Source organism: Schistocerca americana, chromosome 9 (genome assembly GCF_021461395.2).
Source record: "Schistocerca americana isolate TAMUIC-IGC-003095 chromosome 9, iqSchAmer2.1, whole genome shotgun sequence".
In the NCBI taxonomy this organism is placed as follows: Eukaryota; Metazoa; Arthropoda; class Insecta; order Orthoptera; family Acrididae; genus Schistocerca; species Schistocerca americana.
The window spans coordinates 158,919,442-158,947,023 of NC_060127.1; the positions used below are offsets into that span (position 1 = coordinate 158,919,442).

Consider the following 27,582-nt stretch of genomic DNA (forward strand, 5'->3'; position numbering starts at 1 on the left):
ATCTAGCTTGGAAATAGTCAGTCAATTTCTTCTGCCTTTTTGATGTTCGAGCTTTCACCGCGGCAATATTTCGTATTTTTCGGAGCAGTAGTGCCTGCGTTGCATTAGCCTCTTCTTGACTTTCAAACCATTCTATACACTTGGGCAGCATTGTTTCGGCCTCTGAATTGCTAATAGTTTGTTTTTCTTCATGGTTTGAACACTCGTCTTCATCAGCCCCTTCTTCTTCTTCTTCTTTGGTGGCACTTACGCTGGCAAAAATTTCGTCATCACTCAAAATTTGAAAACCCCCGTCCACTTTGTCACACTCTAACCACTCTTATACTTCTTCTGACGTCAAATTTGTGCTGATTTGTTTTTGCACAAATTTTGTGTTATTGCACAAATTGACCATGTCGTCAACTGTCACACACTCTGGTTCCTCCGATTCTTCACCTCTAGGTTGAGGCCAAAGTTTATTCCAGCCGTTCTTGAGATTTGACACTGACAAATCACTCCATGCACTGGCAACATTGAAAATGGCATCTTTAATACTGTAAGATCTCCAAAACTGTTTTACAGATGTTGATTCATCAGATGAGAGCAAACTTTCGATAAATATTTTTCTATAACGACGTTTATGTTATCGATGATTCCCTGATCCATGGGCTGTATAAGTGAAGTCGTGTTTGCTGGTAGGAGGAGACATGTTATGTTGCCGTCATGCGGTAGGAAGTTCTTATAATTATCAAGTAATGGCACTGCAGTGGTCCAGGGAAGCGATGGAAGCATTGCTATGTACTTATAGGGAAGAACAGTGTCTGTACGTCGTGAAAAGCGCAAACTATTATAATAAACACTTGCGCGCAGAGGCACTCGAAAGAGCTGCAAATGCCGTGTGTCTTGTTCGACCATACACGACGAGCAAGGAGTGCTATAGCAAAATGCACAATTTACGTACTCCATTTAAAGTGGAGTACGCCAAAGTAAAATCATCGAAAAGCAGTGGCACTGGGATGAACGACGTAAGTACAAAACTATGAATTTTTTGTTGAACGTAGAAACTTACTACTTGCAAAAATAGGACCCATTTAAGACTATTTCCTAGAAATATTACGCTGAATATTCACCCGATTTTTGAAAGCACATAATCTTGAATGGTAATGGATTATGATGTAGCTTTCTTCTGAATCAGAGGCGAAACCATACAAAGCAGTTCTTCAAATACCAATACACCCATTCGTACAAAATTTGCTAAGGATGTACGATCTTCTATGCTATAAAATAAAGTCGTATATAACAGTCATTATTGGTATATTTATAAAGTCAAACAGTAATGAAATGGTGATACTTTTCAAACAAAAGTAGTTGTTATGCGAACTAACCTCAACTCTTTATGAAGCATGGACAGCACACCTTTTCCAGCGTTTCTCCAGTTAATCCAGTTTTTCGTCCATTCTTTCTTTCTTCTTCTCTCATTAGCATGCATTTCTGCATCGTTTAGCACCAAAACAGCTAATAACACCAGTTTGCTCTGAACATCTGTACCTGAAGCAGCCATCTTCGTTCGATACAACATGCAGCCGATCACAACACAACTAGCTGCCGATCTTGCACCGTGGGAGAGCTTCGGCATGGAAGATAGCCGGCTCCTTTCCCTGCAAGCCGGCAGGCATGCACGCCATCTCGCTAACTTGCGGCGAACCTTGCTCCATGTGAGAGGGGCTTAAGCCGCACCTTCAAGGTTGGTAAGCTTGATTAGTCCAAGGATGGTATAAAGAATTTCAACAAGGTATAGCGTACTGTTCATTGTTGACAGCCGTCTGAATCGGTCAGTGTGTCGACTGTTGAAAATGGAGAAAACCGAGTTTCGTGCTGTTATAAACATTCTCATTTTGAGGGTTGGACTGCGACATAAATCAAAATAGAGTTGGATGAAGTTCACGCGGGCCCTGCTCTATCGTGAAGACTATGTATTTTTAGATTAATGAATTTAAATGCAGTCGTACAAACACCAATTGACGTCAGCACCAAGGAAACCACCGACAAAATCCATGATAGTATAATGAAAGATCGCCGAACAAAAATTTGTGAGATTGGTGAGACTGTAGGTCTCAGCAAAACTTTTTGCACCGATTTGCGACTGTTGTTGAAACCTGGATCCATCATAACACAACAGATTCAAAACTACACTCAAAGAATTGGCCAAAGACTGGTGAAAGTGCACTGAAGAAGGCAGAAACAATTTTGTCCGCTGGTAACGTGATGGCCACTGTTTGCTGCGATTTCCAAGGAATAATCCTCATAGATTACTTGGAAAATGGAAGAACGAAAATTGGACCCTATATACTTCATTGCTGGATCGTTATAAGATTGCTTTGGCTGAAAAAAGACCAAAGTTGGTATGCAAAGAAGTGCCCTTTCACCAGGATAATGCACCATCCCACACATCAGCGATAACAACGGCGATACTGTATGAACTGGGCTTTGAATTGTTTTCTCAGCCACCTTACTCACTAGATGTAGTCAAAGTGACTTCTTCCTTTACATCTACATCTACATCTACATACATACTCCGCAATCCACCATACGGTGCGTGGCGGAGGGTACCTCGTACCACAACTGGCATCTTCTCTCCCTGTTCCACTCTCAAACAGAACGAGGGAAAAATGACTGCCTATATGCCTCTGTACGAGCCCTAATCTCTCTTATCTTATCTTTGTGGTCTTTCCGCGAAATGTAAGTTGGCGGCAGTAAAACTGTACTGCAGTCAGCCTCAAATGCTGGTTCTCTAAATTTCCTCAGTAGCGATTCACGAAAAGAACGCCCCCTTTCGTCTAGAGACTCCCACCCGAGTTGCTGAAGCATTTCCGTAACACTCGCGTGATGATCAAACCTACCAGTAACAAATCTAGCAGCCCGCCTCTGAATTTCTCCTATGTCCTCCCTCAATACGACCTGATAGGGATCCCAAACGCTCGAGCAGTACCCAAGAATAGGTCGTATTAGTGTTTTATAAGCGGTCTCCTTTACAGATGAACCACATCTTCCCAAAATTCTACCAATGAACCGAAGACGACTATCCACCTTCCCCACAACTGCCATTACATGCATGTCCCACTTCATATCGCTCTGCAATGTTACGCGCAAATATTTAATCGACGTGACTGTGGCTCTGAACACTATGGGACTTAACATCTATGGTCATCAGTCCCCTAGAACTTAGAACTACTTAAACCTAACTAACCTAAGGGCATCACACAACACCCAGTCATCACGAGGCAGAGAAAATCCCTGACCCCGCCGGGAATCGAACCCGGGAACCCGGGCGTGGGAAGCGAGAACGCTACCGCACGATTACGAGCTGCGGACGACGAGACTGTGTCAAGCGCTACACTATACTAATGGAGTATTCAAACATTACAGGATTCTTTTTACTATTCATCTGCATTAATTTACATTTATCTACATTTAGAGTTAGCTGCCATTCTTTACATCAATCACAAATCCTGTCCAAGTCATCTTGTATCCTCCTACAGTCACACAACGACGACACCTTCCCGTACACCACAGCATCATCAGCAAACAGTGGCACATTGCTATCCACCCTATCGAAAAGATCATTTATGTAGGTAGAAAACAACAGCGGACCTACCACACTTCCTTGGGGCAGTCCAGATGATACCCTCACCTCCGATGAACACTCACCATCGAGGACAACGTACTGGGTTCTATTACTTAAGAAGTCTTCGAGCCACTCACATATTTGGGAACCAATCCCATATGCTCGTACCTTAGTTAGGAGCCTGCAGTGGGGCACCGAGTCAAACGCTTTCCGGAAGTCAAGGAATATAGCATTCGTCTGACTCCCTTCATTCATGGTTCGCAAGATATCATGTGAAAAAAGGGCGAGTTGCATTTCGCATGAGCGATGCTTTCTATAGCAGTGCTGATACATGGTCAGCAACTTCTCTGTCTCAAGGAAATTCATTATATTCGAAATGAGGATATGTTCGAGAATCCTGCAACAAATCGATGTTAAGGATATTGGTCTGTAAATTTGAGGATCCGTCCTTCTACCCTCCTTAAATACAGGCGTCACCTGCCTAACTTAATACTCTGGCTTGCTGGGAATAAATTTCGATCTAATGACGAAGTGATAGTTGCAGTCAAAGAGTATGTTGCATAGTTTAACAAAATCTTTTTTTCCGATGGGATGAAGCTGGAAGATCGCTGGACCAAGTGTACTCTTAGACAACATGTCTAATAGTGCATTTTAAATACGATAGTATGCCATCTTGGGCACTGTATAACACTAAAAACACTTGATAATGGCACTTTGAAGCCGAAATCGTGATTGTGTAAGTGTCAATGTAACACTGTAAATAAACAAGAGTGTAATGGCGGGACTGACTTTAAAGAAAGGGAGACTAAGTGGAGAAGTAAGGTGAGTTGTTTTCGAAGCAAACATTTTTTCTTGGTTTTTTACTAGGCTTATCAAACAACCATCGTATTGCATTTTATGTTACAGCTAGAAGGGCATAATATGTTTCCTAACTAAAAGTATATATAGCAGCTATTGTGCGTTAGTTCTACGTTAGACTAACACATGCGTGAGCACTGGAAAAAGGGCAGACTATTTGTGAATCGACTGATTACAGTTGATACAGGTGGACTCCGTCATGATGTCACAAACTTTCAGAGAAGAATTTCACACAAGGGACCATGATCCGGAAATGATCGAGCCGAAAGTTATAAGCGATAATCGTTCTGATAACTCTGGTAGTGGAATAACTGTACCGGCACTTTTGCTGGTAGGCAGTCCTGCAACATATTCCGCTTGTTATTCGCCAACGGATATGGTTGTAACATGATGGAGGACTTTGGACTGAGGGTTCGAGAACATCTGTATCAGACATTCCATGTAAAGTGAACAAGCAGGGGGGTCCTGTTTCGTGCCCAACACGTACACCTGGTCTCACCCCACACAGTCTTGTGTACTACATCATATTAGAAGTCAAGATCCCTTGCTGTGACATACACCTTCCTGGTGGAATGACTGGAACTGATCGGCTGTTGGACACCCTCCGTGTAATAGATGCTGCTCATGCATGGTTGTTTACATCTTTGGGCGCGTTTAGTGACATCTTGTAACGCCGGATATGCATATCCTCCTATTTCCATCTATTGTACTATAATTTTTTTTCCATATTTTGTTACCTGAAGATATGACACTTCTGTGTCTTTTTATATTGTAATTGTTCTACTATTTGTATATATATGCATTTATGTCGATGTATAATTGGTTTGTTTTGTAAATACTATTTGTATTTTTACGCTGGGTCTTGCCTAAGGAAAACTATGCTATCGAACGATTACGTCGATAGGTCGTGTGGAGAAACAAAGTGTTTAAGATCTTTGGTAGGGTTAACTCTGCCGCGTGGAGAGCGGGCAGAACAGAGTCTGGCTGGAGTAGGGCGGTGGAGCAGGTGTGTTGTGTGACGCTCCCGCGAGTTGCCGCGCTTTCAGGGTTTGGCAGCATGTAATTGCACTCGACTTCCTACGATAGTTTCCGGCACAGTGACGCGGATGGAAAACATTAGCTGGCACACATTGAAAGCCCGTTTCGCCTGGTGACCGTGTCGAGAAGAAGGTGCGCCAACATCTAGCTTCTGCAACAGCTACGGCCGACATAAGTGAGCCGGCCGATGTGGCCGTGCGGTTCTAGGCGCTTCAGTCTGGAAGCGCGTGACCACTACGGTCGCAGGTTCGAACACTGCCTCGGGCATGGATGTGTGTGATGTCCTTAGGTTAGTTAGGTTTAAGTAGTTCTAAGTTCTAGGGGACTGATGACCACAGCAGTTTAGTCCCATAGTGCTCAGAGCCATTTGAACCATTTTGAACCGACTTAAGTGATTGTCGCCACCTCCTCGATCGACGACTTCAAACCTTCAATCAACCAACAAGGAAGACTGAAAGCACGTAAAGTTTTAGAACTGTATGGCAGACCTCAGCTTTCCGAACTATTCCATTAGCATCACTAAAATACAGCAACTTAGCATGTACCTTTGTTGCTCATTGTCCCAATTGCATTAGCAAGCAAGGTCCCTTCCTTTTCCGAGATGAACTCGAGTGCCGTTGAAATTCAAACGCCAGCATTGAAGTAATATCATTCGATTTCACTGCTTTAATTTCAAAGTTCAGTTAAGGTATTCATAACTGGCTACAATATTTAGATTACACAAACACAAATTAAGAGTGCGAGTTTTTGTTAGCATATTTTAGCTTACCTGTGACTGCAGCTCAGCTTGGTACGTACTAAATTTTACTATTGTTAATTGTTCAGAATCATTTAATTCAAGTTCAAAGTTAAATCTCTTATTTCTAAATTGCATAGATTCAAGTAGCTTTTGAAATGATTTTTGAGGTAGCCCAAGACTAACCTTATTTTATTGAATTTCGTAGTGCTTCAGAAACAAAGTTCACTATTAATTTCAGTCACTAAATTAACTTTCAATTTTCCGGTTTTATTAATTCTCTTGCTAAATTAAGTCAGAGTCTAGCGAAATTTATTAATTCTGACAAACATTCAGTTATCACACAACACGTGTCAACCTTCAGTTGCCACACTTGTAGTGCTAATTATATGTGCAATAACCTTTCTTTTTCAGTTATTATAGTAGTTGTCCATAGGACTGGCGACCGTAATTTTCCCCAAATCTCAAATATCTAATTAACACCAGTTAATTGTTAACGTAACGTCCGCAAATTTACTTTCTTTATTAATTTTAGCCTTTTTCAAAATTAATTTCCACCAGTTTCATTTGTATTTTTTCTTTCATTTAGATGTAACCCTTTCCTCCCTCTTTACCGACATATTAACTTCGGTGACGATTGCTTTTCCCAAAATTCCATTAGGTATACGCGGTTTAATTTTTACTGTCATTAAGGTCGATAAGTGAGGGGGAGGTTACAATCTCTGAACAGTCAAAGGGACTGTGTCTGAGATACAATATCCACAGTCAACGTCTGTCTTCAGAGAACTGCAGTGATGCAAAACTGTTTTTGATATGTGTACCTCTGCATCTACATAGATACTCGCAAGCCACAGTGCGGTGCGTGGTGGGGTGTACCCTGTACCTATAGTAATCCTGTTTCACTCGCAAATTACGGCAGGGAATAGCGCCTGCCTATATGCCTCCGTATTACCTCCAATTTCTCGTCCCTTATCCTCGTGGCCATTACATGCATTGTACAACGGCGGCAGTAGAATCGTTCGGCAGTGAGCTTCAAATGTAGGTTCTCTATATTTTCTCAGTAGTGTCTCTCGAAAAGAGCGTCGCGTTCCATCCATGGTTTGCAATTTGAGTTCCCGAAGCGTCGGCAAGACACGTGTTGTTCGAATCTACTGGTAACAAATATAGCATGTGACGACTGCGATTCTACCGTGTCACTAAGTATCGCCAAAATACCCGCAAAGTATCGTGTTAACTGTCGTTGTTGTTGTTGTGGTCTTCAGTCCTGAGACTGGTTTGATGCACCTCTCCATGCTACTCTATCCTGTGCAAGCTTCTTCATCTCCCAGTACCTACTGCCGCCTACATCCTACTGAATCTGCTTAGTGTATTCATCTCTTGGTCTCCCTCGACGATTTTTACCCTCATTGCTGCCCTCCAGTACTAAATATGTGATCCCTTGATGCCTCAGAACATGTCCTACCAACCGATACCTTCTTTTGGTCAAGTTGTGCCACAAACTTCTTTTCTCCCCAATCCTATTCAATACTTCCTCATTAGTTATGTGATCTACCCATCTAATCTACAGCATTCTTCTGTAGCACCACATTTCGAAAGCTTCTATTCTCTTCTTGTCCAAACTATTTACCGTCCATGTTTCACTTCCATACATGGCTACACTCCATACAAATACTTTCAGAAACGACTTCCTGACGCTTAAATCAATACTCGATGTTAACAAATTCCTCTTCTTCAGAAACGTTTTCCTCGCCATTGCCAGTCTACATTTTATATCCTCTCTACTTCGACCATCATCAGTTATTTTGCTACCCAAATAGAAAAACTCCTTTACGACTTTAAGTGTCTCATTTCCTAATCTAATTCCCTCAGCATCACCCGACTTAATTAGACTACATTCCATTATCCTTGTTTTGCTTTTGTTGATGTTCATCTTATATCCTCCTTTGAAGACACTGTCCATTCCGTTCAACTGCTCTTCCAAGTCCTTTGCTGCCTCTGACAGAATTACAATGCCATCGGCGAACCTCAAAGTTTTTATTCCTTCTCCATGGAATTTAATGCCTACTCCGAACTTTTCTTTCGTTTCCTTTACTGCTTGCTCAATATACAGATTGAATACCATCGGGGAGAGGCTACAACCCTGTCTCACTCCCTTCCCAACCACTGCTTCCCTTTCATGTCCCTCGACTCTTATAACTGCCATCTGCTTTCTGTACAAATTGTAAATAGCTTTACGCTCCCTGTATTTTACCCCTGCCACCTTCAGAATTTGAACCAAAGTATTCCAGTCAACATTGTCAAAACCTTTCTCTAAGTCTACAAATGCTAGAAACGTAGGTTTGCCTTTCCTCAATCTTTCTTCTAAGGTAAGTCGTAGGGTCAGTATTGCCTCTCGTGTTTCAACATTTGTACGGAATCCAAACTGATCTTCCCCGAGGTCTGCTTCTACCACTTTTTCCATTCGTCTGTAAAGAATTCGCGTTAGTATTTTGCAGCTGTGACTTAATGCAGTCAAAATCAAGTGGTATCTAAACAGACGTTTCTCCAAATTTTACTTCCCAACACAATATCTGACCGTGCATTTATCCCAATTTAGCATAGAATAACCATATTAAATAAGATTTAATGACACTGGCAGAAAAATTTGCTTCTAACATCAATAAACAAAAGAATACCAAAGTTGAGTGATGAACCCACAATTTTACACGTCTCTCATTCAAAGTAATCACAACCCGTGTGGTTGACAGCTACCCACCTTTGAATTACCCACTATAGAATGGTAGCTCCAATAGCAAGCGAGCTTCACTGTCATTGGTCGACGTTTAAGAAATTAATGGAGGGCGCCCTTGTCCAAGTAGCAAAACATTACAATACTTCTGGTAAATGTTATGGCACACGAAGTTAGACACACACCCTCCAAAAGTTATAAAAAATATACATGCAGCGGCAGCGGAATGAAATTAAAAAAAATGGAAATAATTAAAAGGGAAATGGCTACTGCTAACGAAAGTCAACAATGTCTACATAGAACACACCACTTCGTGGAGAACACTTTTATGCTAAGGAAGACAAACGTTATGTGAATGTCAGCCAAAAGGAAAACAAATTACAAATTAAAATTGTTTGCAATAATTTTGAGTCTTTGAGAGGAGAGCGCTGCTTTTAAACCTTATCTTGTGTGTTGTGACGAGGTTCGCGATATCGACGGCAGCTGGCTGGTCCTGGTGAAACGCTGAGATCTGCTCCCACGGTCGTGTGATTGCAGCTGATGATTTTTCCTCGTAGTCGGGCGGGCGGTGGTATTCATTAAGCTTCAAATCTGATTACAGTGGCGTTTTGCAGGCCACAGGCTGGTCGATGTAATTGTTGTTACAGAAGGCCGTATGTGCACAGTTTTAATGTTTCTGGCGCACACAATTTAAGTTTACTTCTGCTACACACAGTTTATAAAACTTGCCGACCGCGAATTCTGTAGAAAGTCAATTCGTATTATAAGTGCCGCGATCGCGAAAAACCGTCCTGGGCGGGTAATGTACTCACACACAATAGACAGTTCGCATAAGTTCAGAGCGACTGTTACTGATTATAGACGTCCGATAGTTCATCGAAACTCGAATAAATACGTAAGTTCAAAGTACTTGAGTGTACGAAAACACAGTCAAAATACAAGCGCAGTTCAATTCACAGACACAGAGCTACAATACCGTCCATTCTCGGTTGCAAAAATGGCTCTGAGCACTATGGGACTTAACATCTATGGTCATCAGTCCCCTAGAACTTAGAACTACTTAAACCTAACTAACCTAAGGACATCACACACATCCATGCCCGAGGCAGGATTCGGACCTGCGACCGTAGCAGTCGCGCGGCTCCGGACTGAGCGCCTAGAACCGCTAGACCACCGCGGCCGGCTTCTCGGTTGCATTGTCATAGTTACTTCGTCTCACGGCACAGTCTCAGTATTTACTTCGCCCAGTTTCTACACTCTCTATTATCATATCACGTCCTGGTATAAAACAGTCATTAAAAACGTACATCGCTTGCCACTAAACACAATCTTCACCAGCTCGTAAAAGTCACGACACCCACAGTAAAACATGTGTCCGCCTCTCTAGCTACCCAACAACACACCCGCTTTGTTGGATCGACTATCGATATTGCTCTCTCAATACTCTCGCCCACAGTTTATAAAACATCAAAGTAAATTACATATATCTTTACACAACTATTTTCTACCAAACTTATTACAGTAAACGATAAACAAAAAAAATTATAGCTTTCCACAATCAATAAACTCTAAACATATTTATCTACTTACAAAAGAGAAATAATTTCCCGTTACATATTACATCTAGAAAACAACTTTTATCTCTGTATTACAGGACAAACGAAAAATGCGCTACAACATCAAAGACATATGAACAGACGGAAAAAGGGAAAAAACAAGATAAATATATATCTATCGCAAATAACGATGTCTTCAGAAGCAACCCGCCCCTAAACTGTTTCAACGAATTTCTTTAATCCGACCTGGTACCGATCCCAAACCCTCGATCAGTACTCAAGAATAGGTCGCACCAGCGCCCTGTGTCCGGTCGCTTCTGCACTCTTTCCTAAAATCTTCCCAATAAACCGAAGTCGACCATTCACTTTCCCTACCACAGTTCTCACACGAAGTTACGATTCTCGAGGCCCACCCCTCTCCAACTCCTGGAATGGTGTGGCGAGCTACTGGATATGACAATAGGGCTGATTTTGTGATTGTTGAAGGGAGGCTGAATGCTCGCCTTTACGTGGCAAGAATGATAAACGCTGTTGTGATACCTTTCATGGCCAGGGTACCTAACGTCATAATCCCAAGATAACGCAAGACCCCGCTGCGGTTCAAAAAACAGTTGCCTTGAAGAATGTACGGGTCCTTGATTGGCCTGACCGGTCTGTCACGTATATACACTACTGGCCATTAAAATTGCTACACCAAGAAGAAACGCAGATGATAAATGGGTATTCATTGGACAAATATATTATACTAGAACTGACATGTGATTATATTTTCACGCAATTTGGGTGCATAGATCCTGAGAAATCAGTACCCAGAACAACTACCTCTGGCCGTAATAACGGCCTTGATACGCCTGGGCACTGAATCAAACAGAGCTTGGATGGCGTGTACAGGTACAGCTGTCCGTCCAGCTTCAATACGATACCACAGATCATCAAAAGTATTGACTGGCGTATTGTGACGAACTAGTTGCTCGGCCACCATTGACCAGACGTTTTCAGTTGGTGAGAGATCTGGAGAATGTGCTGGCCAGGGCGGCAGTCGAACATTTTCTGTATCCAGAAAGGCCCGTACAGGACCTGAAACATGCAATCGTGCATTATCCTTCTGAAATGTAGGGTTTCGCAATGATCGAATGAAGGGTAGAGCCACGGGTCGTAATACATCTGAAATGTAACGTCCACTGTTCAAAGTGCCGTCAGTGCGAACAAGAGGTGACCGAGATGTGTAACCAATGGCACCCCATACCATCACGCCGGATGATACGCCAGTATGGCGATGACGAATACAAGCTTCCAATGTGCGTTCACCGCGATGTCGCCAAACACGGAGGCGACCATCATGATGCTGTAAACAGAGCCTGGATTCATCCGAAAAAATGACGTTTTGCCATTCGTGCACCCAGTTTCGTCGTTGAGTACACTATCGCAGGCGCTCCTGTCTGTGATGCAGCGTCTAGGGTAACCGCAGCCATGGTCTCCGAGCTGATAGTCCATGCTGCTGCAAACGTCGTCGAACTGTTAGAGCGTATGGTTGTTGTCTTGCAAACATCCCCATCTGTTGACTCAGGGATCGAGACTTGGCTGCACGATCCATTACAGCCATGCGGATAAGATGCCTGTCATCTCGACTGCTAGTGATACGAGGCCGTTGGGATCCAGCACGACGTTCCGTATTACCCTCCTGAACCCGCCGATTCCATATTCTGCTAACAATCATTGGATCTCGACCAATGCGAGCAGCAAGTCGCGATATGCTAAACCGCAATCGCGATAGGCTACAATCCGACCTTTATCAAAGTCGGAAACGTGATGGTACGCATTTCTCCTCCTTACACGAGGCATCACAACAACGTTTCACCGTACTACGACGGTCAACTGCTGTTTGTGTATGAGAAATCGGTTGGAAACTTTCCTCATGTCAGCACGTTGTAGGTGTCACCACCGGCGCCAACCTTGTGTGAATGATCTGAAAAGCTAATCATTTGCATATCACAGCATCTTCTTCCTGTCGGTTAAATTTCGCGTCTGTAGCACGTCATCTTCGTGGTGTAGCAATTTTAATGGCCAGTAGTGTAGTAAACCTGGCACGTGATTGGAAGACATATACAGCAGCCTTCACGAACTGAGACAGCGAGGGTTTTAGCCACGGCAAGAAAGATGACAATCGAAGGCTGTCTTCTTCGATCCCTCAACGACTGGAATAGTGCCTTTATGATTCACGCGCTTGATTTTGGACCCTATTCCCAAATCGAATGTAAGTTTAATCATTTGATACCAGTTACACAAAGAACATTTCCAGAAAGTTTGATGAACATCGGACTGGTGCATCGTGGTGTAACACTCATTTCCATCAGTGTGCTTGAACTCCCAGTAGGTACTGAAGAGCTTTGCTCACCTTGTCCTCAGCAACCATGACGAAAATGATGACGTACAGCAGCCACTGCACCAAGGGCAGCTGGAACACCAGCAGACGTAGTCGCGACACACTTTTCCTGAAACAGAATGACGATCAGGTGACATTTGCTGTTCTCCATCGGTCAGCAGCAAACAAGTAGAGTAGCGTTCAAAAGTTTTCGATCACCTATCATAACTAAGGATTTGTGTTTAAAGCAAGGATTTCGTTTTGAATATTCCATCACGCCCCCATTCTGATAACAAACCGAGCATAAACATATAAAGACTAAGCGCCCCTGTTTTGTATTTCAAAAAAATGTTATATGTGTCTGAATTCCGAAGGGACCAAACTGTTGAGGTCATCGGTCCCTAGTCTTACACACTACGTAAACTAACTTATGCTAAGAACAACACACACTTCCATGCCCCAGGGAGGACTCGAACCTCCGGCGGGAGGGGCCGCGCAGTTCGTCACAGAGCGCCTCAAACCGCTCGGCCACTCCGCGCGGCTGTTATGTACCGGGTGATCAAAAAGTCAGTATAAATTTGAAAACTGAATAAATCACGGAATAATGTAGATAGAGGAGTACAAATTGACACACATACTTGGAATGACATGGGGTTTTATTAGAACCGAAAAACACAAAAGTTCAAAAAATGTCCGACAGATGGCGCTTCATCTGATCAGAATAGCAATAATTAGCATAACAAAGTAAGTGTGGTGTCACCGCCAGACACCACACTTGTTAGGTGGTAGCCCTTAAATCGGCCGCAGTCCGTTAGTATACGTCGGACCTGCGTGTCGGCACTATCAGTGATTGCAGACCGAGCGCCGCCACACGGCAGGTCTTAGTCTAGAGAGACTCCCTAGCACTCGCCCCAGTGGTACAGCCGACTTTGCTAGCGATGGTTCACTGTCTACATACGCTCTCATTTGCAGAGACGACAGTTTAGCATAGCCTTCAGCTACATCAATTGCTACGACCTAGCAAGGCGCCGTATTCAGTTACGATGTATCCTGAACAGATAATATTGTGAATCATGTACCGTCAAGACCGACGTTCATCATTAATGGATTAAAGTTATCAAACTAATTCCGTCTACTTTCTGAATTGTAATTCCTTCTCATGTTCCAGACCTCACGTCAGTATAGGCCTTCCTTCCTCACGCCAGCCTGCATGAGCTAAAACGCGTGCATTTCGGCCTCCACTAGTAACACGGTGTTGGCTCTTCTGCCAACACAACAGTAAGACAATGCAAAGATGATGTTCTTGACAGGAAATGCTCCATATGTCCACCATCATTCCTCAACAATAGCTGTAGTCGAGGAATAATGTTGTGAACTACACTGCAAAGCATGTCCGGAGTTACGGTGAGGCATTGTCGTCGGATGTTGTCTTTCAGCATCCCTAGAGATGTCGGTGGATCACGATACACGATACCCCAAAGCCAATAATCGCACGGACTGAGGTCTGGCTACCTGGGAGGCCAAGAATGACGAAAGTGGCGGCTGAGCACGCGATCATCACCAAAGGACGCGCGCAAGAGATCTGTCGGACATTTTGTGGACTTTTTTTTGTTCTAATAAAACCCCATGTCATTCCAACTTTTACCTCTCTATCTACATTATTCCATGATTTATCAAGTTTTAAAATTTATACTGACTTTTTGATCACCCAATATTTGACTGGTTGTTTGCGTAAAGCAATGCTGAAGAGGATCCATTCGGATAGGCCTTAGTCCTTCAGCTATATGTGTAGCAACCAGTTTGCATTAGTTTACGGTAGATTGTGTTTGTACATCTAGTCAGGTACATACCGTGTTACCTCCTATTGGGACAGTAGCAGGAGACTGGAATTGAAGAACATGCTGTGATTGTAGCTCTCCATCAGCAAGGCTGTTCGAGTAGGACAACATTTGGTGTAGTCCAGTCTACAGTGGTGTATACATTGCAGCGGTTCAAGCAAATTGATGCCAAAGCAAGTGTGTCGCCATCTGCAAGAGCCCAACATCTTACAAGGCAAATCAGTTCATGTATGTAAAGAGTAAATGCCAGAGGAATTGTACTACATCTGAAATTCGCGAGGAAGTAAATAGTACACGGGCAGTCTCAATCTCTGTCTCAGCAGTTTAACACCGTCTTCGCGAGCGAGGTTTAAAGGACCACATAGCGGCCAAAAAACCCTTATTGTGCAAACAGACTAAGGTGAAATGATTGCAGTGGGAATACCAACATAAAAGGTGGAGCTTGCAGCAATGGTCCAAGGTACTATTCTCTGGCGAATATAAGTCTGAAGTATTTGGAAGCCATAGTTGAATGATTGTTCGTCGACTTTGTGGGGAATGTATGGAGTGTCAGGGTGTGAGGCCAACGATTAAGAACGGTGGAGGGTCGGTTGCGGTGTGTGAATGTTTTGTGCGTGATAAAGTGGGTGATCTAGTGAGAATTACTGGAACATGAAAGAAGGAAAGATATCACAGGGTACCGATCAATAACGCAGTCCCATTTGAGAAGAGAGTTACTGGGTGTTGTGTACATAGTTCCGCGTAGTCAGCGCGTACACAACTTTCCCACTAGAGCGCGCCCCGCTAAGCACAACAGCGCAGGCGCAGCGCTCGTCCTTCTCCGCACTACGAGATGGCGCTGCCATAGAGACGGACCAAATTCTGCTTCCGCCGATCCGCTTATTAATATGTAACACAGCCAATGAGATTGTTGCTAACATAGAACCTTTTCTCCTCGTGGATCACACTCGTGCAGTGATACATGAATGCGTGAGGTATTACAACGAGTGCACAGACCTCCGATTAGTCAGTCTGCATTTGTCTGCACCAGTCTGCATTTGTCTGCACCAGTCTATAGTCAAGTTTCAGTCTGGGTCTCATACGAATACCATATTGCTGTACATAGCCATGAAGATAAATGTATAGACACTTTGGTCAAGTATCAGAAATATATGTGAGAATAAAATTAACGTACCAATACGAAAGGAACTTCAGATTGTCAATTGTAAATAGCATCCAGAACCAAGTTAAGTAATTTTTATACTTGTTATTATTTTAATAAATGTGTGTGAAAATTAATCAAGTTCTGTTTAAAGTTGGTCACTGTCAATCTGCTACTCTAAGTGTGCAAGTGGCATTTCTATCGTCTGACCTAACAACAGAAGATAAACAGGCCACGATAAGACCAAGAGACATATTGCTGACACTCGCCTACTTTGTTAGAGCGACAAGTCAAATAATCTGATGGTGTGTGTACTGAAGGTCTTACAGTATGCACCCCACACTGGGCTTGGATTTTTTCTGCAGCAGGACAATGATCAGAACATGCTTCTAAATTGTGCAGAGGATATGTAAATAGAAAAGATAAATGCGTGTGGAATGTAAGAATATAATTTAGCCAAGTTAGTCACCTGATTTAAATGCCATTAAACAACTACAGGATTAACTTAACAGTGGCCAGGAAACTAAGGTCATCTAATGTTGAAGATCTACGGAATAATTTTCCAAAGTGTTGGACTGCAATATCCGCATAAACACTGTTCTTGATTTGGTTTTCAGTGCTACTCTGTCCTGTGCAAGCCTCTTCGTCTCCGAGTAGCTACTGCAACCTATATACTTCTGAACTGCTTACTGCATTCATCTTTTGATTTCCCTCTAAGATTTTTTCTTGTAGTAGAGATAGTAATTCATTTCAAAATGATGGAGCACAGCAACCAGTCTCCCTTTTCTTTCAGATTTTATGAAAGCAAATCTAGATTTCGGCTAGTTGTCAGATGTCGCAGTCTCCTGACCTTCATTGCTTACACGTTCCGCCGTCGCAATCATATTCCGCACATCGAGATGCTTCATTCGAACCCGAACTTGATAAGATAAAATCAATGTGGTATGAATTTATGTAAACGATATGCAATTGACAAGTGAGCGCACCGTGGTTGAAATACTCGAGGCTGGTGTGCACACATACATTCCAGACACGACGGTCACAGGAGCTTTTAGTTCGGGAGAGAGGCCGCACAACGGGATGCCAGTCCCTTCAGAGGACGACCCAGCCTATGTTGGCTGGTGACCACCCGTGGAGCGGACAGCATGGGGGCCGAGTGAAAAGGGGGAATGACCCCGTGTTCAGCTTATAAGCAAATTCCGCTACATTGTGTGGGAGTGGCCAGCCTACACATTCTTTACACATAGCACGCAGTTTCAGAGACTTTTGCAGGGAGACAGCAAACGCCAAACGTCAAAGCTACAAGTTTCTGGAGTGGTCGCCTTAAACGAAACGTCATTCACCCATTTTAGAAGAGCAATGCTGATTGGCAGACGATAATTCTGACGCCTTGAGCTGAAGGAATAATGGAAGAGACCGAAAGATATACTCCTTCACGTCTGGCGTGGAGAGGCGGTTCCGTTGTTGCTCTTGGAGCGAGAACAAGTAATGAGAGTGTGCGCACTCGGACGTGTACTCGAAAGAGCGAGGAACAAGTCTCTCCTCAGTACTTCACTGGGAGAGCACCTCTGTCGAGAGTGAATCAAAGGGCTACTCTGTATTGAGTCCTTGCGATTAAGCATTGTTCACTGTGTTGGCCGACACACTTATTGTGCGGTGTGAACGGACAGAGTTATAGTTAAACGCCTGCAAGCGAATTTTGAGTGGCATCACGGTGGACTGGTTATCTGACCAGTGTACCACGCCAAAAGTTAGACTAGGGGCGAATAGGAATCCTTGACTTCATCAAGGTGTAGGGAGAGTTTGATTGGCGAAGGTTAATCCAGATAGAACGAGAGTTATCTTATTTGTCAGCAGCGAGCGGCACAGACAACAGTCATCACCGCTTACGGTATTGTGCGCTACAGCTACTGCGAGCCCCATATTTTCTCCACAACAGTACACTTCACTGCATTTCACACGTGACAGCCTCAACCGTACCTAGCAACATTCTAAAGGATAATTATTCAAGTTGAGTAGGCGTGCCTCTCAGCCATTCTGCCAAGGCAACAAGCATCTTAAACTTTGTGTAGAAATTTCATTAGCGAATCTTATCCTTGAGAGGTAACTTCACATTCCGAAAAGAACCAGGATATAACTTGTTTAATTCATAACTAAAAGTGTCATTCTGATTTCTCAGAATTTTTGCAAAATAAATAATAACTTTCGTTAGTTTCATGTTTTTCTTACACGAACTAGCACTACTCCAGTACCCAAGTATTCCACTAGTTACATAAGAAATTTTGTGAATTTTTGTGTCATTTCCTTACAGCGGACGACTCCAGAAGATATTTATTGCTGAAAGTTTTTCAAGCATTTCTCTTTAGAACGTTAGGAGCGTCTGTCGGACTTCTGTAGTAGTGTGGAAGTGGAAATTGCATCTTGCAGGAGCCACAGGGTAAAGGGAACAGCTCAGATTAATCCATTGCGCAGAATAACAACGTCTCAGATCAATCCCACACCTCAGATAGTGCTTAGCTATTATCAATGCACTATTTCATAGTTTCAGTACTTGTCCTGGTACATCAGTCCCTCGTTCTTTGGGCTGCCACAGTTCATTGTCGAACTAGCTGCTAACAAGAATATTGAACCGTTACTGATGACACAAATCACTACCAGTTGAAGTTCACTGGTACCGTAGACTGCAGTGACGGACCATAGGCTAGACTGCGTTCTGGGTTTGTTATGACGGGCGGGAGGGGGACAGTAATGATGATAATGATGGTTGGTTTGTGAGGCGCTCAACTGCGCAGTCATCAGCGCCCGTACAGAGTCCCAATTTTGATACAGTCCAATACTGCTGCTGCCTGTTGAATCCATTGTTGCCACATAGTTTCACGGGACTGGAAGAAGGCCCAGGTCCTAGCAATCCATAAAAAGCGCAGAAAATCGGATGCACATAATTACCGACCAATTTCACTAACATTGATTTGTTGTAGAATCATGGAACATATTTTGTGTTCAGACGTAATGACTTTTCTGGACATCTGCAGAAATCAGCACGGTTTTAGGAAGTAGTGGTCATGCGAGACACAGCTGGCCCTCTTTGTGCATGATATACAACTGGCTCTGGATTCCGGCTGCCAGGTTCATGCGATATACCTCGACTTTCGAAAGGTGTTCGACTCAGTTTCGCACTGCCGCTTGCTCAAAAAAGTGCGCGCTTACGGCCTATCCGATGACATACGCGGCTGGATAAAAGTTTTCTAACGGACAGAGAGCAGCATGTCGTCCTCAATGGGGAGACTTCAACAGAAACAAGTGTAACATCTGGTGTTTTTTTTACGATTTACATAAACAATCTGGTTGATGGTATTGACAGCGGCATTAGGCTGTTTGCCGATGATGCTGTAGCCTACAGGAAAGTAGTATCACACGAACGTTGTGAGCAAATCAATGACGATTTGCAGAAAATAAATGCGTGGTGTAGTGACCGGCAGTTATCTCTCAATATTAGTATAAGTGTAACCTACTGTGTATAACATGGCGAATATCCCCATTAATGTACGAGTGCAAAATAAATGTCCAGTCGTCGGAAGCGCTAACATCCGTCAAGTATCTGGGTGTGACTATTCGAAGTGATCTCAAATGGAATGATCAGATTACACAAGTAACGGGTAAGGCGAACTCTAGATTACGGTGGATTGGTAGAATCCCGAAGCGATGGAGTCCTTCAACAAAGGAAATAACTTACAATACGTTAGTTCGTCCAGTCTTAATTGTCCGTCTGTGTGGGACCCTTACTAGTTGGGTCTGATTCAAGAGATTGAAAAGGTCCAAAGAAGAGCGGCAAGATTCGTGACTGATACATTTAGCCACCGCGAGAGCGTTACAAATCCCATAGAAAGTTTGAAGTGGGACACACTTGCAGATAGACGACGCGCTAAACGGAAGGGGCTGCTCACTAAATTCGGAAATCCGATCTTCACCGAGGATGTGGAGGATATATCATTACCAACAAGTTTCAAATCGCGCAATGATCACCATTCAGAGATAAGGGAAATTAGAGCTCGTACTGAGGCGTTCAGACAGTCGTTTTTCCCTAGCGCGATCCGCGAGTGGAAGAGAGGAGGGGAATATGACTTTGGCGCGAATTGTGCCCTCCGCCACACACCGCTGGATGACTAGCGGAGTATGTATGTAGATGTAGATGTAGCTAGAGACAGGTTTCCCGCGCCATCCAACATAGGGCCTTTTTAAGACTGGCGGGAATTTTAAATCACGCAGCCGAATTTTGGAGGAAAGTTTTCGAAGAAAAAGGTGTGTCTTGTAGTCCGTAAAATATGGTATTAAAGAAAGACTCTGGTAAATTACATTATCTGATCAACAGTATCCGGACACCTATTAGTGGATGTGAATACAGGGAGTGTCCACCCTTTGCGTTTATGGTTGCTTGCACTCCGCTGGTATTACTTTCCGTGAGGCGTCTCAATGTCTGTGGAGCTAATTCTCCCTGAAGAAGGTAGTGATGTTGAACACTGGCGTCTGGAATGAAGTCGACGTTCTAACCCGATCCAAAAGTGTTTCTTTGGGCTGAGGTCGGAGATCTGGCCAGGACAGTTCATTTCAGGAATGTCACTGATCACAATCCATTGCCTCACAGATGCTGCCTTATGATACAGTCATCGTCTCTGACCTGCTCCTCAGTTGTATGCATCTGCATCTACATCTACATCGACACTCTGCAAATCACATTAAACTGCCTGGCAGAGGGTTCCTCGAACTACCTTCACAATTCTCTATTATTGTAATCTCGTATAGCGCGCGGAAAGAACGATCACCTATATCTTTCCGTACGAGCTCCGATTTCCTTTATTTTATCATGGTGATAGTTTCTCCCTATGTAGGTCGGTGTCAACAAAATATTTTCGCATTCGGAAGAGAAAGTTGGTGATTGGAATTTCATGAGAAGGTTCCGTCGCAACGAAAAACGCCTTTGTTTTAATGATGTCGAGCCCAAACCCTGTATAATTTCAGTGACGCTCTCCCATATTTCGCGATAATACGTAACGTGCTGCCCTTCTTTGAACTTTTTCGATGTACTCCGTCAGTCCTACCTGGTAAGGATCCCACACCGCGCAGCAGTATTCTGAGAGAGGACGGACAAGCGTACTGTAGGCAGTCTCCTTAGTAGATCTGGTACATTTCCTAAGTGCCCTGCCAATAAAACGCAGTCTGTGTGTTCCTTCCAATTTAACATGTTCGTAATTGTAATTCCTAGGTATTTAGTTGAATTACGGCCTTTAGATTTGACTGATTTATAGTGTAACGTTCGTAATTGTAATTCCTAGGTATTTAGTTGAATTACGGCCTTTGGATTTGACTGATTTATAGAGTAACCAAACTTCAACAGATTCCTTTTAGCACTTACTTGAATGACCTCACGCTTTTCGTTATTTAGGATCAACTGCCAATTTTCGCACCATTCAGATATCTTTTCGAAATCGTTTTGCAATTTGTTTTGGTCTTCTGATGACTTTATTAGTCGATAAACGACAGCGTCATCTGCAAACAACCGAAGACGGCTGCTCAGATTGTCTCCCAAATCGTTTATATAGATAAGGAACAGCAAAGGGCCTGTAACATTTTCTTGGGAAACGCCAAAAATCACTCTTGTTTTACTCGATGACTTTCCGTCAATTACTGCGAACTGTGACCTCTATGACAGGATATCACGAATCGAGTCCAATAACTGAGACGATATTCCATAAGCACGCAATTTCACTACAAGCCGCTTGTGTGGTACAGTGTCAAAAGCCTTCCGGAAATCCAGAAATACGGAATCGATCTGAAATCCCTTATCAATAGCACTCAGCACTTCATGCGAATAAAGAGCTGGTTGTGTTTCACAAGAATGATGTTTTCTAAACCCATGTTGACCGTGTGTCAATAGTCCGTTTTCTTCGAGGTAATTCGTAACTTTCTCACACAGTATATGTTCCAGAATCCTGCCGCATATCGACGTTAACGATGTGGGCCTGTAATTAAGTGGATTACTTCTACTACCATTCTTGAATATTAGTGTGACCTTTGCAAGTTTCCAGTCTTTGTGTAGGGATCTTTCGTCGAGCGAACGGTTGTATATGATTGTTAAGTATGGAGCTAATGCATCAGCATACTCTGAAAGGAACCTAATTGGTATACAGTCTGGACCAGAAGACTTACTTTTGTTAAGTGATTTAAGATGCTTCACTGCTCCGAGGATATTTACTTCTGAGTTACTCATGCTGGCAGCTGTTCTTGATTCAAATTCTGGAATATTTACTTCGTCTTCTTTTATGAAGCATTTCTGAAGGCTGTGTTTAGTACCGCTGCTTTGGCAGCTTTGTCTTCGATAGTATCTCCATTGCTATCGCGCAAAGAAGGCATTGATTGTTTCTTGCCACTAACATACTTCACATACGACCAGAATCTTTTTGGGTTTTCTGCCAGGTTACGAGACAAAGTTTAATTGTGGAAGGTGTTATAAACATCTCGCATTGAAGTCCGCACTAAATTTCTAGCTTCTGTAAAAATTTGCCAATCTTGGGGATTTTGCATTTGTTTAAATCTGGCATGTTTGTTTCGTTGTTTCTGCAACAGTGTTCTGACCAGTTTTGTGTACCAAGGAGGATCAGCTCCGTCGTTTGTTAAGTTATTTGGTATAAATCTCTCAATTGCTGCCGATACTGTCTTTGAATTCAAGCCACATCTGGTCTACACTTAAATTATTGATTTGGAATGAGTGGAGATTGTCTCTCAGGAAGGCGTCAAGTGAATTTTTATCTGCTTTTTTGAATAGGTATATTTTTAGCTTATTTTTGGAGGATCTGGGGATTCCAATATTCAACCTCGCTACGACAACCCTGTGTTCACTAATCCCTGTATCCGTTTTGATGCTCGTTGTCAACTGAGGATTATTTGTTGCTAAGAGGTCAAGTGTGTTTTCACAATCGTTTACTATTCGCGTGGTCTCATGTAACTGCTCGAAATAATTTTCAGAGAATGTATTTAGCACAATTTAGGATGATGTTTTATGCGTACCTCCGGAATGAAACATGTATTTTCGCCAATATATCGAGGGTAAATTTAAGTCACCACCAACTATAATCGTATGATTCGGGTACGTGTTTGAAATGAAACTAAAGTTTTCTTTGTACCTTTCAGCGACTGTGTCATCTGGATTGGGAGGTCGGTAAAAGGATCCAATTATTATTTAATTCCGGTACACAGTACTGTAAAATATCGTCCTCTTCTTTCGCATTTAACCTTTGCTTAAGTGCAATGACAGAACTGCATCCTAAATACGAGAGACACCCCTACGCCGTAACACCACCCCCTTTATATTTCATTGCAGACGCTACACCTGATGGCAAGTAACGCTCTCCAGACATTCGACAACCCAAACACTACCATCGCATTGGGACAGGGTGTAGCATTATTCATCACTCCACATCACTCGTTTCTATTGTTCAGTAGCGTCGCCTAGCATCGTAAATGTCGTGTGACTAGGGCCTCCCGTCGGGTAGACCGTTCGCCGGGTGCAAGCCTTTCCATTGGACGCCACTTCGGCGGTTTGCGCGCCGATGGGGATGAAATGATGTTGATTAGGACAACACAACACCCATTCCCTAACCAGAGAAAATCTCCGACCCAGCCGGCAATCGAACCCGGGCCTTTACGACTGACATTCTGTTGCGCTGACCACTCAGCAACCGGGGGCGGATGTCACGTAGCATTACTTGGCATTGACTACAGAAATACCTGGCTTATGAGGGACAAGTCGACCGTCGTATCCTATTCTTTTTAACTCGGTATCATTGTGACAGTTTCGTTGCCGGCCGGTGTGGCCGTGAGGTTCTAGGCGCTTCAGTCTGGAACCGCGTGACCGCTACAGTCGCAAGTTCGAATCCTGCCTCGGGCATGGATGAGTGTGAAGTCCTTAGGTTAGTTAGGTTTAATTAGTTCTGAGTTCTAGGCGACTGATGACCTCAGAAGTTAAGTCGCATAGTGCTCGGAGCCATTTGAACAGTTTGGTTACTGGTAGCACATTGAAACTTAACGAGAGACGCGTTCTGCTGATTTCATGCGGTTTTAACAGCTCCATTCTGCAATGCTCCATGGTCTCGTTCTATCAGTACATGAAGTTTTCCTGGTATCGCTTTAACTGTGGCTCCTCCTTCACATTTCCGCTTAATACGAGGTCTGTTCAAAAAATTCGTAATTTCGCGCCAAGGGTGTGTTGGAGCAAAATGCGGTTGGCCTCCCTGCACACGCCTGTGTTTAATGTGTAACCGCCAGAAGTTTCATTGTTGTATGTCTGTCATTGTCCCGTGCTGTATTGAGTAGAGCGTTGTAGACTTGAGCAACACGATTCTTTTTCCCGATTCGATTCATACGATTCAATCTCAGCGAATCGATCGTTCACGATTCTTTCACGATTCATTCTAGTCTACGATGGCACAATTCTTACGGAATGCAAAAAATTCTACATCTTACTCACAGATGGCAGGACATGTCTGAAATTGTCAATGAGGTTAGAATCGAACTGTCTCATGATAAGATATACCAGAAATAGTTTATTTATAAGGAAACATGTATATGACGTTACGAGTGTGATTATCGATTTATACGTGTAATGCCTTAATTGATGGTCACGTTTGATTTGATTGCATCTATTGTTTTATTTCAGTATGCCAGGAAAGAGGAGTCGATTTGTGCGAAAGGTGGTGCAAAATTACGTGGTATGCCAATTCGTTTGAGTGGCTTGAATGTTTCTAACTACAGACATCTGTTTTATAGTAACAAAATCTAGCAGTGAAGCAGACGTGGTTCGGCTCATATCATCCTATGTTTTTCTGTGCTAAGATGTCTTTCCAAGTCCACATCACCCTTGTAATTCATAACGTAGCTGACAGCCCTCCCACTAAGCAAATTTACCTTAACTTTCATTTCTTCTAAATATAAAGCATAGGTATTTTGCTTTTAATTTGTCTGAGAACTTGCCGCTGTCACTACTATTTACGTGAGAAGACGACACCGCCAAGTGTCACCTTAGTTTTCACGAGTAATATTACAGCCCACGAACTTCATTTGTTCGTTACGAGTTTCCTTTGTTCACACGCATCCTCCACTTGACTGCCATCTGGCGGTCGTAATCATTCGGCACGACTCGGCATGATTCGGAAGTTGCCTTTGAAGCATACCGTACTAAAGTGCGCGTCATTTACGACGGCGACCGAGTTTAGGTTCGTTCTGCGCATCTGACGTCACGAAACACAGTCAGCCAATGAACAGAGAATGACGTTGCCAGAGCTTGACTGCAGTGCAGAGCACTGACGAGTGTCTTCAGTCATAAATAAAGTAATTGAACAAAAGCAATGTCTTGATAGCAGACTTTCTATAAAAGAAAGTTTGGAAAAAGCATTCTTTATACCAATTGCTTCATATTCTATCAATTAATTAAACCAAACAAGCAATAAGCCTCCGATTTCAAGTGAGAGCAAGGAAATTCATTCTCACTAACTGCTTTTTCGCAATAAAGAACAGCGGTAATTGTTTATTTCCTATTGTACTTCGACGAAACGTGAGTAATTCATAATCATACCAACAGTGTTTGTCGGTATTTTGAGTGACTCTTTAAAGTTCTCTAGTAATTCGTTAAAATGAGGAGCTGCATTAGCGTAATGGTTAAGGTATTTGGCTGATTGGCAAAGGGTTCTGAGTTCAAACCTTGCTTGGTGCTTAATATTTTCTTTATTTAGAAACAATATCGAAGTGTCTTACTTCATGAATTTTATTCGTTTGAATGTAATTTTTTGAAATTTCTTGTGGCAACTAAAATCGACCACACGGAAAGTATACGCTGTGGACTTTTACCTCTGCAAACTCTTCAAAATTTCGCGCAATGGTTTACTACATGCTGCACAATAACTGCGTTGAACAACGAAACAAAATTAATTCATTTATGGGAGGAAGGTATCAGTCAAGAAGATGTGTAGAAATCAAAATTTTGGGCAAAATAGTTTTTGTGAAATCGAATGATAAGTGTGTCAAAGCAGTCAGAACACCATGTGTCTGCACAGGCGAGCAGTGCAGTGATGACAAAATCGCGCACAGCGTGGAATGCGGGGAGCACGTCTCTGTAGCAGCGAAGGGGTTAATGCGGTAAGCGGTAAGCGGTTAATGCGGTAAGCCACCACTTCATAAACTGCGCGCTCCCCCCTAAACGTAAGTTTGGGAACTATACTATACTATGGCGCTGCAACTTGGCAACGCAGCAATCTCCTGCGCCTTGGCGGGCATACGCGAGCTGCCAAGACAAAAGAATTGAACTATAAGAATTGATGAATCGTTGCAACTTGGAATCGTCACGACTCGGAAACACGCAATCGTTCTTACGATTCTTTTGAACGACGATTCGTCTGTATCACGATTCGATTCTTTATTTAGAGTCGTTCAAATGAACGACTCATTCACGAATCGCCACAACTCTAGAACGTTGTGTCGCACAGTTTGTGAATTTCGAGATAGCAGAGTCAGAGGAACAACGCCTCTGCATTAAGTTTTGAGTGAAACTGAAGAAAACCGTCACAGAGACGCACCAAATGATGCAGAAAGCGTATGGTGACTATGGTTACGCCGTACTCGGTGTTACGAATGGTTCACATGGTTTAAAAATGGCAGCACGGAAGTTAAAGACGACCCTCGTTCAAGACGCCCTTCGACGTCTACCGACGACGTTCATGTCAGAAACGTCCACGAAATTGTGCTTGCCAATCGAGGACTGACTGTCCGAGAGACTGCATAAAAATGCAACATTTCAGTTGGGTCACGTAATGAAATCCTGCCACAGCATCTTGCGGCCAACTTCGTCCGACGGCTTTTGAGTCAAGACCAGAAAGATCTTCGCCTCGCAATCTGTGTAGTGCTTTTGTATCGCGCAAATAAGAAAGAGATCTTCCTTAAGAGAATCGTAACTGGTGATGAGACGTGGGTTTACGGTCATGATGTTGAGACCATGTTTCAGTCTTCACATTGTGTCTGGAAAGGTTCTCCACTATCAAAAGTGTGGTGTCACCGCCAGACACCACACTTGCTAGGTGGTAGCCTTTAAATCGGCCGCGGTCCGTTAGTATACGTCGGACCCGCGTGTCGCCACTGCCAGTGATTGCAGACCGAACGCCGCCACACGGCAGGTCTAGAGAGACTTCCTAGCACTCGCCCCAGTTGTACAGCCGACTTTGCTAGCGATGGTTCACTGACAAATTACGCTCTCATTTGCCGAGACGATAGTTAGCATAGCCTTCAGCTACGTCATTTGCTACTACCTAGCAAGGCGCCATTACCAGTCACTATTGATGCTGTAAAACATGTACTGTCACAAGCGATGTTCGCCAATTATGGATTAAAGTTTTCCAGCAGCTACGTGCTTTTTTTGCTAGTATAATTACTTTACCTGTTCCAGACCTCACGCCAGCCTGCGTGAGCTTAAACGCGTGCCTTTCGGCTTCATCCTAGTGGCTTGGCTGTCTTGTCAAGTCACAACAAAAAGAACCTCGTCATGTCAGGTCAAATATATGAGCCAAGCTGATAGTTTTCTTCGACTCTGAAGAATTATGTTGTTGTTGTTGTTGTGGTCTTCAGTCCTCAGACTGGTTTGATGCAGCTCTCCATGCTACTCTATCCTGCGCAAGCTTCTTC

The 27,582-nt window shown here is 43.2% G+C and overlaps 1 protein-coding gene across 1 annotated transcript in view; it reads right to left on the reverse strand.

Annotated features, from left to right (window-relative positions):
• Window positions 1-27,582, reverse strand: part of LOC124550768 (organic solute transporter alpha-like protein) — a 133,120-nt gene that overhangs the window by 12,196 nt on the left and 93,342 nt on the right. The window contains exon 4 of the mRNA XM_047125492.1: window positions 12,916-13,012. Within this exon, the coding sequence (XP_046981448.1) occupies window positions 12,916-13,012 (97 nt within the window). The remainder of the gene's footprint in view (window positions 1-12,915; window positions 13,013-27,582) is intronic.